Source organism: Drosophila rhopaloa, unplaced genomic scaffold, assembly GCF_018152115.1.
Source record: "Drosophila rhopaloa isolate 14029-0021.01 unplaced genomic scaffold, ASM1815211v1 contig_3, whole genome shotgun sequence".
NCBI lineage: Eukaryota > Metazoa > Arthropoda > Insecta > Diptera > Drosophilidae > Drosophila > Drosophila rhopaloa.
In genome coordinates, this window is record NW_025335123.1 from 8,623,654 (window position 1) to 8,636,478 (window position 12,825).

The 12,825-nt window shown below is 39.2% G+C and overlaps 3 protein-coding genes across 4 annotated transcripts; 2 read left to right on the forward strand and 1 right to left on the reverse strand.

Annotated features, from left to right (window-relative positions):
* Positions 1-232: 232 nt before the first annotated feature.
* Positions 233-2,573, forward strand: LOC108046409 (bystin). The gene is made up of 5 exons (XM_017126067.1): positions 233-484; positions 549-666; positions 971-1,763; positions 2,128-2,247; positions 2,305-2,573. The coding sequence occupies exons 1-5, from the start codon at positions 356-358 to the stop codon at positions 2,453-2,455; spliced, it is 1,311 nt and encodes a 436-aa protein (XP_016981556.1). The 5' UTR covers positions 233-355; the 3' UTR covers positions 2,456-2,573.
* Positions 2,574-2,643: 70 nt separating this feature from the next.
* On the reverse strand, positions 2,644-7,930 carry LOC108046410 (fibroblast growth factor receptor 3). 2 transcript variants are annotated; one of them, XM_017126068.2, is made up of 7 exons: positions 7,614-7,930; positions 7,128-7,376; positions 6,979-7,062; positions 5,928-6,374; positions 5,693-5,870; positions 4,808-4,944; positions 2,644-4,748 (listed from the first exon to the last, which is right to left on the reverse strand). In XM_017126068.2, the coding sequence occupies exons 2-7, from the start codon at positions 7,183-7,185 to the stop codon at positions 4,588-4,590; spliced, it is 1,065 nt and encodes a 354-aa protein (XP_016981557.1). In that variant the 5' UTR covers positions 7,186-7,376; positions 7,614-7,930; the 3' UTR covers positions 2,644-4,587. The 2 variants fall into 2 exon arrangements, with proteins under 2 accessions (XP_016981557.1, XP_016981558.1); XM_017126069.2 differs by having other exon boundaries at positions 7,128-7,930.
* A 916-nt stretch (positions 7,931-8,846) lies between these two features.
* On the forward strand, positions 8,847-12,423 carry LOC108046412 (very-long-chain 3-oxoacyl-CoA reductase). Its single transcript, XM_017126070.2, has 5 exons — positions 8,847-9,417; positions 9,965-10,011; positions 10,979-11,054; positions 11,112-11,452; positions 11,775-12,423. Exons 1-5 carry the CDS (start codon positions 9,252-9,254, stop codon positions 12,108-12,110), a joined length of 966 nt encoding a protein of 321 aa, XP_016981559.1. The 5' UTR covers positions 8,847-9,251; the 3' UTR covers positions 12,111-12,423.
* Positions 12,424-12,825: the final 402 nt, after the last annotated feature.

The window sequence follows — 12,825 nt, forward strand, 5'->3', positions numbered from 1 at the left end:
GTTTAAACATATTTTCAGAGCTCAAAACTAAAAATAAGCGAGAAAATAAGAACCTAAACTTGGTTTCTTATATGAGTAGTTTGTTTTTATTTGAGTAGTTTCATATATAAATATTTATTTTTATGAAGTCACGGAAGTGTCCTAAAATCGCAGTCACCGTAACAAATACCATACCTAGGTAATTAAACCTATCGAAATGGCAGCCCTGTCAAAACCTTGCCAGACGGACGGAAAATTTGTTTTGTTTTTCGAACTCCCATGAGCTGGCAACGCCACTGCTTTGTTGCAACACGTGTAGTGATTAGAATTTTTTGGTTTTATTGATACGATTCATATTTAAGAATATTCGGGCAATATGGGCAAGCCGAAAAAGGCCAATGTGGCGACGATCAAGAATGTGAACCTGGAGAAACAGATCACCGACGGCAAGGTGGCCAAAAACAAGACCAAAGATAAAGTCAAACTAAGGGCCGAGGAATCAGCGGTACTATATTTAATTTAAATCGCATTTCGGCTTGAAAACTAAATATTTACATTACTTTCCACAGAATATTGATGCCAGGAGCAGCCAGAAGATTCTGGCGGCGGCCAAGTTGCAACAGTTGGAACTGGACGAGGAGAACTTTCCTAGTTTGGTGACCGTTAAGAAAGTCAACTTCAACTTGAGTAAGTGCATCACAAACCCAATTCCGATAACGGGTATGGGATATACCTATCCGATTTTATATGATAAATATTTATGTTAGAAAATGTTGTCTTGATTGTTCCTATGAGAGCTATAGGAAAAGACAGTATAGGGCGAACGGTTGAAAAACCAGATTAGCTTATGTTCAAAAATAGAAGATTGTGAACGTTTTAAGTCAAAAACCTGTAAACTGAACGACAAACTATTGAACGTGTTCTTAAATAATTAAGAATAATTATTTCCTTGACCACAACTAACTCCATATTATTAATCCCTGCTCCGCAGACGATGGCAAGGCCAAGGAGGATGAGGAGGTCAATGAGACTGACTTCATGGCCGACCTGGACATGGACGACGACGATGTGGCCGCCTTCGAGCGCTTCCAGCAGCCGGCGCAGGAGGGCAAGCGCACCCTGCACCTCTCCAAGATGATCATGCAGAAGATCCAGGAGAAGGAGGCCGACATTCACACCAAGATCTCCGATGAGGGCTCCCTGAAGATTGAGGAGATCGACCCGAAGGTGAAGGAGATGTACGAGGGTGTGCGGGATGTGTTGAAACGCTATCGCAGTGGCAAGATTCCCAAGGCCTTCAAGATTATACCCAAGTTGCGCAACTGGGAGCAGATCCTGTTCATCACAGAGCCTCATAATTGGAGCGCTGCCGCCATGTTCCAGGGCACAAGGATTTTCTGCTCGGTGCTGTCGCAAGCGATGGCCCAGAGATTCTACAATCTGGTGCTGCTTCCACGCGTTCGCGACGACCTCTGCGAATACAAGAAGCTAAATATGCATCTATATAATGCTTTAAAGAGGGCTCTTTTCAAGCCGGCGGCTTTTATGAAGGGCATCATTCTGCCCCTCCTGGAGGCTGGCGATTGTACGCTGCGCGAGGCTATCATCTTCGGCAGCGTGGTGGCGCGCAGCTCCATTCCCGTCCTGCACTCCTCCGCCTGCCTGCTGAAGATCTGCGAGATGGCCTACTCGGGCGCAAACTCCATCTTCATTCGCTACTTCCTGGACAAGCGTTATGCGCTGCCCTATCGCGTCGTGGATGCCGCCGTCTTTCACTTTCTCAGGTGGGTTTTGCTCTTTCGATATTGCATATATTACGGTATATATAAGTATATTTACTGATAAAATCCTAAGATTCTAGTTTTACCATTTTCTATCAATTCATAATTCATTTTATATACAAGTAAAGTTTGTTAAAAACTTTATTATTAACTGATAGTTTGCTAAACTTTATTTTTAAGACGTTTAGCTTAATATATTAATAGAGATTCTATTTTATTAAGGCACTAAGGCAATGCGTTAAATATTTGCTGAACATTTGTCTAATTAATTATCACTATTTCCATTGGTGGTTTAAAAATATAATAATATGTAACCTATGAACCTATTAAAATGAGTTCCATTAATATCACCTTTTTCTATTTCCAGATTCGAGAACGACAAGCGGGAGCTGCCAGTGCTATGGCACCAGAGTCTGCTCACCTTTGCCCAGCGCTACAAGAACGATATATCCTCCGAGCAGAGGGATGCACTGCTCCAGCTCCTCAAGTGAGTAAACCAAACCTATTAATAAGCCAGTATTGAAACTAACACTCGCAATTGCAGGAAGAAGAGCCATTTCAAGATCACAGCCGATGTGAGGAGGGAGCTGCAGGCGGCCACTTGCCGCGATGTGGAGATGATGGAGACGGATAATGGTCTGGCTGGGCAGCCAAGCAAGCTGTACACGGATGCCGACGTGGAATACGACGGCTGAGTCGGGATTAACTTAGGATTAAATTAATATGATATTGTTTTACTATTTAATAACGCGAACAACAGTTCGTTTAGACTTTATATATGTAAATATACCTACATATGCAGTGAAAATCAAATTCAGATGTTCGTGTTCAATGGGGAATTGAAAAGCACCGTTGATGTTTTAAATGTTTTAATAGAAAAAACAAATGTGTTCGTGTGGTTTTATACAATTTTGCATTAATTTTTAGTTGCTTGTTTGTTGTTTGACAATGACGGTATCTTTTGGGGCCGTCGCAGTCGCATTGGTTATTGACCAGAGGACGTCCGCGTAATACATTATGTATGTATGTAGTTTTATAATCTCAATTTTAATTGTAGTAATTATTAAATATAATTCTGTAACCAAAATCTTTCTAAAAGTTTCGTTTCGTCACTTTCTTTAGTCTCTAAGTATTGTTTCGTTATCTCACTCCAACATTTTGTTTTGTTTTGTTTTTCTTTTGTGTTATTTAAGGGCATACTCCAAGGATTCAGACCAAGGACCGATTTGGGTCGGGATCAATTTGAATAATTTACAATAACTACACTGGACCATTTGAAATTAGTTTACCCAAGTACTTGGGCCTCGAGCCCTATCAATATTTTCATTTCTTATGTTTTTTGTTTTTTTGTGTATTCCAAGCTGAGCTTTGATTTCATAATACAATTTGTAAAAAGAGTGTATATTAACCGATCTTGAAAGCAATATGAATTTGGAAAGCCGTCAGTGAGTAAGAATTTTGAAATTTTTTTTGTGTTTTTATAGGCGCTGATCGTTTGAAGCTAAAGCTAAAGACAAATGAATATACTCGCATGTGGAGGGGATACAGTGGGCACTGGCTGTATGAACACCGAATGATTGTTCCTCACCTCGCGCCCAAAATCGAAAAATTAATATGGAAAATATCCATTTGCTTCTTGTTCTTGATCGTGATTTATTTCACTTAATTGAATTACTCTTTAGTGTTTTGGTTTTGGGACCGTTTACAATCAAACAATCAAGTATTTACCCATTGGTCCGAGTTGTGTTGTGTTTTCGATTTTCTTGCCAAAAAGATACAAATACAAATATACAATTATTTATAATTTCTTCTGCCTCAAATGGTCATTGGTTCCGCAACCGAATTAACAACAATTAAACGATATGTATCCATTTAGAATGGCACAGTTATGTTAACGTTAAACATTTCCTAAGTGTTTGTCTTCTTTAATTTCTACATTTTTTGCTTTCAATAAATCATGGTATAACTCAGGCAAAATCTAACTTCTGATCAAGCTCACGCATTCGTAATTTTATGGAATTATTTCATAAGTTAAAAACAAATTGGTTTTTTGTTTTGCTTCCTAAACTCTCCGGTTATCATCATCAATGGATTCAAATATATTTCAATCTGAGATAAAGGGCAAAAAACGAATCAAGGATGAAGCTACGATTTCGATCAGTATTGATTATTATTACGATTAGAATGATCCCAACTGATATGCTGTTTGATTTCAAGAAGCTACAACCATTTTTCTTTAACAAGGCCTTGGATCGGAGGTGTACACTATATGTATATGGGATACACACGAGCGTTACGGGGGATTTGATTAGACGACCTTTGGAAGGCGGTTTTTCGAGCGAGAAACAATTAAGCTTGGACTTGTACTTGGACCTTACAAATCTAGGTATTTCCATAATGACGTGGAGGTAACAAAGAGCTAAATATGGATAGATAGATGCGTGTATGTATATAAGATCAATATGTAGCCAACAAAAACACGGCTGTTTGGTAGTACAATTTGATTTGATTCGATTATGATAATAATTTTATGTTCTAGCGCTAAAAATCAATTTCTCATCTATATTCGCGTACGCCCTTACTAATACGAGTTTTCCTTTTCGTTTCCTTTGTTTTTCTTTTTGTTTTTGATCTTTCGATTTCCGGTTTTTAAATACATTTGACTTAAGTTTAGTATTCGGTTTATGCTATGTATCGTATGTTAAACAACCCATGATTAGAGTAAAAGTCGAAAATGCAATCCTGGACAAGATTCTTTTGGTGTATGCATTTCCCGCGCCACAAAAATGGAATCTGGGATCTAGGATCCCTGCTTCCCGTCGCGCCGTCATCGTCCCATTCCCCATCCCCATCCCAATCCCCGTCCCATTCCCAATCCCAATACCCTACCGATTTCGGAAAAGGACATTAGAAATAACACAACCATTGTGGAGGCGTTGACCTTTTGGCGGCTTCCATTCGCATGCTGCATGGCGGCGGGCTCCTCACCTGAAATTTCGGGTTATAATTAATACCACATATCGCCGCCAATTGAAATCACCACCTACCGTTCAGCACATGGACCACCACCGTCTCCGTAATCTCATTGCCCAGCATGCAGGTGTAGTTACCGGTGTCCTGGCGATTGGCATTGGCGATGTACAGGCGACTCAGCGCTCGTCCTGGCAGCATGTCCGTCTTCACACTACAAGTATGCAAATAGAGCAATATTATCAAGGATTCATAGAAAGTGGAACACTTAAAATATGAGCTTAATAAGTTTTCACTTAGTTATTATGATCACTGATCTAAAGCCAAAACCAAGTCGAATAAGAGTCAGTACATATAGGTATATACATATGTAGTATGTATAAGCATATTGGAAGGCTTATCTTAATTAAGTAGTTAAAGAACAAACCCTACAGTAAGACCGCTTATCACAGTGAAAATCCAATAAAAGTCTTTATCAATGGCATTTGTATAAGAAAGAATTTACCCAAAAAAAAACTTATTTAAAATTAAGGAATCTCCCATAAATAATATATATATTTTCTATTTAAATTAAAAATTTAAGCAGAAATTGTAAAATAAAAACTGAAAAAAAACTACAAAACAAATTTTCGTTTACATTGTATAAACTTTACTTTAAATGAACTCAATGTAACCAATAAATAAGAAATTCTTCACATATGAATGTATTAGTAATTCAAAAAGAATAAGCTTTACATTTTAATATTTTCTGAGCACCTCTTATCCTTTAAATGAAATGTATATCTTTATATGGACTTTGTATATTTACATTGACTCTATAGCTATTTAGGGTCCATTTATCGTTGTTAAAAATTAATATCTATATTTGAAAAATACATGGACTTTGTATCTTTTTACGGGCTTTTTTCGTTATAAGACTTTTATGCCTTTACAAGAACCCCATATCTTAATGAAAATTCTACCTGATTCCACCGCGACTAGTGTCGTAGTTGAGCAGACGCGGTCCGTGCCGCCAGGTGATGTAGGAGGAGGGATGCGGAATCTTGGAAATGACGCACTGCAGCTCGATGGTGCTGCCAGCCTTGTAGTACTTCTCCGGCGTAGCCGAGCCCCGCTCGTCGAGGATCTCCACGTGAGGAACTGCAAGGAGATGTATATGTAGACGGTACAGTGGTCCTGGCCAATCCATCTGCTCACCAATTATCGTTAGATAGACCAGCAGGACGAGCGGCGGATGCGAGGACACCTGGCACTCGTAGGGACCCTCGTCCCGCTCGTTGGCGAACTGGATGAGCAGCTTCCAATCGTTGGGCTCCTCGAACTCCAGCGAATACCTGGAGTCGCCGCTGTACGTGTGCTGGCCAAAGGTGATCAGGGTGAGGTCCTCGCCACGTCGCCGCATCCAGGACACCGTCTTGCCCTGCAGATCGTTCACCCGGCAGTGCAGATAAACGCTGGACGAGAGCTGGGTGCTGATGTTCAGGGTGGTGTACGGATCGGCGAAGAAGGGGAACGGCTCGTGGGTGGTCGTCTCGGTGACCTCCAGCTCCTCATCCTCGGGCGTGTCGGTGAACGGCGACGAGAACTCCTGCCAGAAGTTCTTCGGAAACGTGTCGAAGGGATCGCCAGCTCGCGGTCGTTTTACTGTTTTTTAAATATACAAATAGATATATTAAATTAGTCTTTTTCTACTTTAAAAATCAATACTAAAAAATCAAAATATATAAAAAGTAGTCTAAATTTGAAAACGTCATTATTACAAAAATGTCATAAATACATTGCTTAAATGGAAACCAAAATTAAATAAAATTATATTGTTACTGATATTTTAAAATATCAAGTAAATACTTTTGTGATTATTACATTATTATGACATGCAGAATGTATTTTTTAAAGATTACACACTTTTAAAGCTTGTTTAAAAACTTACAAAAATAAAATAATATATTTTTTTTCTGATATTTAATAAAAATCAAATAAATGTTGTTCTGCCTCTATTAAAAACCCAGACAAAAAATCATATTAAACTTGTCACAGGAAGCAAGAACAAAACAATTAAAAATGTATTAATACAAACAATTCATTATTTTGTTTATAAAAACGTATTTTAAACGTACACAAAATTTTGTTATTTGTTAGTGAGGAATCAATATTTCAAATGCAATAAGTTAGCCAAATAAATATTATCCAATTTTCAAGTTGTTCAGAAGTTAATGCTGGCTTAGGGATTTGCGGATGGCAGACTCACATGTGGTCGACGTGGAGCCCGATCCGATGTGGTGGAGTGAGGAGTATATAATCGCCAGTATCCAAAACAGCCTCGATCTCATCACTGCAACAGAGTATCTGGGTATGCCGAGATACAGGATATGGGATACACCAACTGGCGCCACTCACCGCAGGATATGCACATATGAACGCGCCTGTAATCTGTTCTATATCGATCCAACTGCATCAGCGTCCCACTGCATTTTTTGGATTATTCTTTGGAATGCGACACGTCTACGGATTGCACTGCTTATCGATTGCGCTGCGGCAATATATTGGACATATTGCACTTGAGGACGTTATCCGGATCTGGGTTTTACATTTCCCAGACAGTCCTTTTGCGAATATTTTTGTTTGTCAACTTTTCAGCGCATGTGGCTGGGGGGAAAAAAGTCGCAAAATTGGAAAATCGGAAAAGCGTTTATTAATCAGCTCGTGTTGCGTGTGTATTTATCTTTTTGCAACTGCTGCTTGGATGGCCAATAAGCGAGAATGTAGGTCAGGACATGCTCTGCGCATGGCCAGCATCCGCATCCCTATTATCCTATCCGTAGGAGCCGAATCTAAACGAAACGAAAGCCCCCTCCCAAACGCAAAAATAAATAGGAGACTCACCTCTCAAGCTCAAACAATTACAAAGTACGAGTTCTTCTTAAAATATGGCAAGTATATTGCTTTTGGCAGCTGAGTTTCGCATGAATTTGGCCAAGTTAAAGCTCTTTTCAGATCGACGGAGGGTTTGAATTTATAAATACGGCCGTACAGACGCGTTTGCCGGGCCGTAGACGTTGTTGTTCCCTCACCCACAATTGCTGCGGCACTGAATCCGCTCCGAAAAACCAGCATCTCTCTCAGCATCTTCGGAATCTAGAGATTTCCACCTATGTACTAAACATGGTCCATAAATCCGTTACGTTTTGCATGAAAAGAAAACAAAAGCTTTAAGTATAAATAAAAAGAATGTGTTATTTAGTATTTAGAAGAAATTAAGAGCTAAATTACCATTCTTCTACAATCGAATTAGGCTTAAAATTCAAAAAGCGATTAAAAACCGATAGTTATCGATAGGCAAAGGATTTTTCACGGAAGTGGCATTTCTAGTGCCATCTCGTTTTCTCTCAAAACTACCGTTAACTTAGCAGGCGTTGCTCAGAATATCAGGAATTTAAACGACTTTAATTACCCTACAGCACAGCAACTAAATAGTTCAAGTTAAATTGTTTATCGCACTTATTGATGCTTCCTGCGCATGTGCAGTATAACTGTAAAACTAATTCGGTGGTTGGCCCCAAGTTGGTGTGTATTGGTGAGAACATAGAACTTACAGTGATTGCTTAACATATGCGACTAAAAAAACATGGCAGGCGCGAATTCTTTATTGTTAACGATTTTTTAAAGGGTTATTTTATTTAAAATGGTTTTCATAAATCTTACAATATTAAATCGATTCTAAAACCAAAACCGTACCTTGAAATTTTTAAAAGCAAATCTCAATTTTAAGCTTTCAGGGTCGTAAATTTGATAATTTATCCTTTACATTACAATTTTTATTACAAAAATTTAAATTAGTAGCCTATTTTAAAGGTTTTCAGAATTCATAACCTGGAAAAGGTTTTTCCTTTCCCAAAAGTGGTAGGTTCTATTTTCATCCCCTTTTCACAGTCGCGCAATGCAACATAACTGTTCTTGGGGCGATTATTTTCGCGGTCACTGTTTGCAGCCGCCCTTATCTTTGCTTTTATTGGGGTGTACGTGTGTGCGATATGAAATGACATAAGTGGCGCACACACACTAACAGAAGGGGGCACATGCCGAGATATATATGTATATAGGAAAAGAACCGTTCATTTGCTTTTGTGCCGTGGACAATTGACATTCAATCGCTTTTTCCATTTGTTTTTATTTTACCCTTCTACTTTATTTGATTCTCCTTTCAAAGAAAACGCATTTTGAATAATAATCAGGAGAGACCGAAAGCTACCAGTACTAAAATCGAGAAATCGAAAATCACTGCTGATTTTGAAGGGTGTGTGTTGTGTGGAATTGCTGCGATACAATACGACCACAAATACAATTGTACAAACGCAGCGCAGTCGGAAAAGGCAGAGAAAAAGCAGCGTCGTCGGCATTTCGGCATTTCAGCTGAAAACCAAATCGGAGAATCAGAAACTAATCAGCCGGCAGAGGCTATAGCCGAACACCCGATCGCGGTATATAGCAGCCAAAAGAAACAGGAAATACATAATACTCATCATGGAGGAGAATAATTCTCGAGTGCTGAGCCTGCTGGGCGGTCTGGCCATCGGAATCGTGGGCTTCCAGGTCTTCCGGAAGGTCCTGCCCTGGATTTACGCCAATGTGGTGGGGCCCAAGGTGTTCGGATCCTCCGTGGATCTTTCCAAAATGGGCGAGTGGGCAGGTGAGTCGGTTGCTAGGAAAAACACACCGGAAAGGAGTGGTAAAAGGGGGCCATTCAAGTGCACAGTGAAAAAAGTAACCCCTACCATTTTGTCAAAGCAGCAGCTGGAAATCATATTTTAAAACACAATAAAATCATGTTCCTAAATATATTCCCAATTCTCAAAAAAATTATAAACCTTATAGTAATATTGTTTTTGAAATATTCCTTTAATATTTTCACAATATTATATGAAATGAATATATAGTGATTCGATTTTTATATTTTAACAAAGCAAATAAATCTAAATGTACATAATTAATATATATTTTTCCCAAAAACATTTTAATGTACAAAATATGGTTTTTTTAATGCTAGTTACGTCCATATTTCAAAATAAAAGCTTTAAAGTTGCCAAAAATCTATGGTTTATTCAATTAGAATTTCCAATAGAGCTACTAGCTGGGTGTAATTTTTTTCACTGTGTGCGATAAGAACGGTCCCCACGCCCCACAGACCACTCCGCTGATAACCCTTGGAACCTTTGGCTAACTTGTATAATTTGCAGTTGTCACCGGGTCGACTGATGGAATTGGCAAGGCCTATGCTAAGGAGGTACGTAAACGTCGACATGGTGCTGACCCAATCTTGGCCAGCAAGCAAAGTCCGTTCGCAACTAATGACTTTTGCAAACGGGAAGCGGGTCAGAGAAACTTAATGAATAATTAGTAATTACTAATTACCGAATTGAGCATCGCCCACAATGACTTGGACATTGGTTTTTGCGCCGCCAATGCATTTGTCAAGTGAATCTGCACTTTGAAATCGATCTCCAGTCCCCAGTCCGGTCGCAAACATTCCCTAATGGTGTTTGCTTGACTGAAAATTGCTACATTTGCAGGCTTAGCACTTGCACTTTTCATTATTTATTTTTACAAAGTGCAGTCGCAGTTGTTTTGTTTTTTTTTTTTGGAAAACGGGCGTTTCCCAGTTTTTTTTATTTTATTTTGTAATTCTCACTTGGAACGAAGCTAGAAGCTGGAACCTATAGGAAACACGTGTCGCCCGAGTGGGTATAGCGCTATAGGGCCCCGCCCGGAGCTTCTGCTAAATTAGCATTCGGCATGCGTCGGACGCACTGGAAATGGTTCAATGTTCACTCCAAATTTATACGCGGCTCCCCCACGAATGGTTTTGTTTATGTAAACAGTACGCAGAAATAACTCCCAGTTCTTCTCTTAACTTGCTTACTTAGTTTTACTTTCATGTTTAGAACCTAGAAGTCTTATAACATAGTCGTGCAAGCCACCATCGTTGACTTTTCGATTGGATTTAATGTACAAAAACGTATTGTCCAAAAGTCAGTAAATATAACTAGGCTTGCGATATTTAATATTAGCAAATATTTTGGCATTTTTATTAATGATAAATTAAAATTATGCCTGTTTAATTATTACACCATAAATCAAATCATTTTTCTAGTGAATAGTTAAAGTAATAGTTTTAAAGCAACATTAAAAAAAAAATTCTCAACCTTTATGCTTGCTGTATTATAAATTAATATTTATTTAACTCATTTTAGCTGGCTCGCAGGGGACTGAAACTTGTGCTGATCAGTAGATCGTTGGAAAAACTAAATTTAGTGGCCAAGGAGATAGGTAAGTCAAGTCACGAAAGGCGTTTAAACGCTCTAACTCGTTGCTGCATACTTTCAGGTGATAAATACGGCGTGGAGGTGCGTGTAATCGATGTGGACTTCACCGGCGGCACCGAGATCTACGAAAAGATTCGCGAAAAGACCACTGGCCTAAACATCGGAGTGCTGGTCAACAACGTGGGCATCAGCTACAGCCATCCGGAGTACTTCCTGGACTGCTACAAGGCCGATCCGAAGTTCCTCCGTGACATTGTGGCTGCCAACATTCACTCGGTGACTCACATGACCGCACTTTACCTACCGGGCATGATTACCCAGCGCCGCGGAGTGATCATCAACCTGTCGTCCACCGCCGGAGTCATTCCCAATCCCCTGTTGAGCGTGTATAGCTCCACTAAGGTAAGGGTTTTTTCAATCTTAAAGAATGCCATTATATTTAAAATACCCTATGCACTCCAAGTAACATATATATTCTTAAACCTTGTTATACAGTATTACTATATTGCTTTGAGCTCTATCAGCGCTCTATCTTACAAAATGGGTTATTTTATCAGTAGTTTTTATTGCTGATCCTCTATGTAATTTCTTATGTAAATACCTATGAAATCTATCAGAAAATTCATTAGTTTATAATGCCATGCAGTGGTATTCTGTATATGATAAGTTTATGTTTTAAACTGACTTTAAAGTAAAATCCTTACTAATTGAATTTTATTTGCAGGCCTTCGTGAACAAATTCAGTGACGATCTGCAGACGGAGTACAAGGAGCACGGCATCCTCATCCAGAGCGTCCAGCCAGGCTTCGTGGCCACCAACATGTCGAAGATCCGCAAGGCCAGCGTATTCGCTCCCTCGCCGGAGACATACGTGCGCTCGGCGCTGTCCACCTTGGGCATTGCCACCCAGACGGCGGGCTACCTTCCACATGCCCTGCTGCAGCTGGTCATCCATTTCACGGAGGCGGTCTTCGGCGAGCAGTTCGCCCGCAGCGTGGTGCTGAAGAACATCCTCGGCACCAGGAAGCGTGCACTGCGCCGCCTGGCCAAGGAGCAGTAGAGGATTAGGACTCTCTAGAGGAGCTGGAGGCATTTATTTTGAGTCGGTTGGGGTGGAGAGTTCGTTGGGTTGTGGGGGAATCCGGCTAGTCATTCAGCTTACAAAAGCACCGCGTGTCATACGAACAAACAAACAAAAAGCTTGAAATACCAAAAATGTTTCCCAAATAAACTAAGTCTAGTTAGTTTTTGTCATTAAATAACAATGGAGATTCGCAAGCAGCCATGTCATGTAAACAATAAAAAAATGTGTGCAAACACAAAGTCACTGGAAATATGTACATATGTACATATATCTAGTTTCTTATGACAAACAATGCCTTTTAGTTCGGTGGAATTTTTTAATTAAAAAAATGTTTTATATTATTTAAAAATGACGAAAGAATGACTTTTTTTGTTTATTCTTAAACGCCTTTTTATAGACAGACAAAACTTGGTTTTGTGTTTTTTTTGTTTTAAAAAAAAGCTACTTTAATTTTTGTTTGTGTAAGATTCGACGGTATTTTGACGTTGAAATAAAATACTTATTTTACAGAAAACCAAATTGGCTTCCGTTCTTGCCAGGTTATGTCTTATTTTTTTGAGCTGATTTGACAATTGATTTTCAATATATATACTTTATATTAATATTCGTAAAATATAGATTTGCCCATTTCCCTCGAAATTAATGTTTTTCCGTTATCTTAACTAGCAATTTTTCAAATCCCAATTAGATT

Coding starts and splice junctions, on each gene's coding strand:
- LOC108046409 (XM_017126067.1), top strand. CDS start 356: ATGGGCAAGCCGAAAAAGGCCAATGTGGCGACGATCAAGAATGTGAAC. Junction 667..970: donor GAAAGTCAACTTCAACTTGA/GTAAGTGCATCA, acceptor CCTGCTCCGCAG/ACGATGGCAAGGCCAAGGAG. Junction 2,248..2,304: donor GCACTGCTCCAGCTCCTCAA/GTGAGTAAACCA, acceptor TCGCAATTGCAG/GAAGAAGAGCCATTTCAAGA.
- LOC108046410 (XM_017126068.2), bottom strand. CDS start 7,185: ATGCAGTTGGATCGATATAGAACAGATTACAGGCGCGTTCATATGTGC. Junction 6,375..6,978: donor GGGCTCCACGTCGACCACAT/GTGAGTCTGCCA, acceptor TTTAAAAAACAG/TAAAACGACCGCGAGCTGGC. Junction 4,749..4,807: donor GGTGGTCCATGTGCTGAACG/GTAGGTGGTGAT, acceptor CCGAAATTTCAG/GTGAGGAGCCCGCCGCCATG.
- LOC108046412 (XM_017126070.2), top strand. CDS start 9,252: ATGGAGGAGAATAATTCTCGAGTGCTGAGCCTGCTGGGCGGTCTGGCC. Junction 10,012..10,978: donor GCAAGGCCTATGCTAAGGAG/GTACGTAAACGT, acceptor AACTCATTTTAG/CTGGCTCGCAGGGGACTGAA. Junction 11,453..11,774: donor GCGTGTATAGCTCCACTAAG/GTAAGGGTTTTT, acceptor TTTTATTTGCAG/GCCTTCGTGAACAAATTCAG.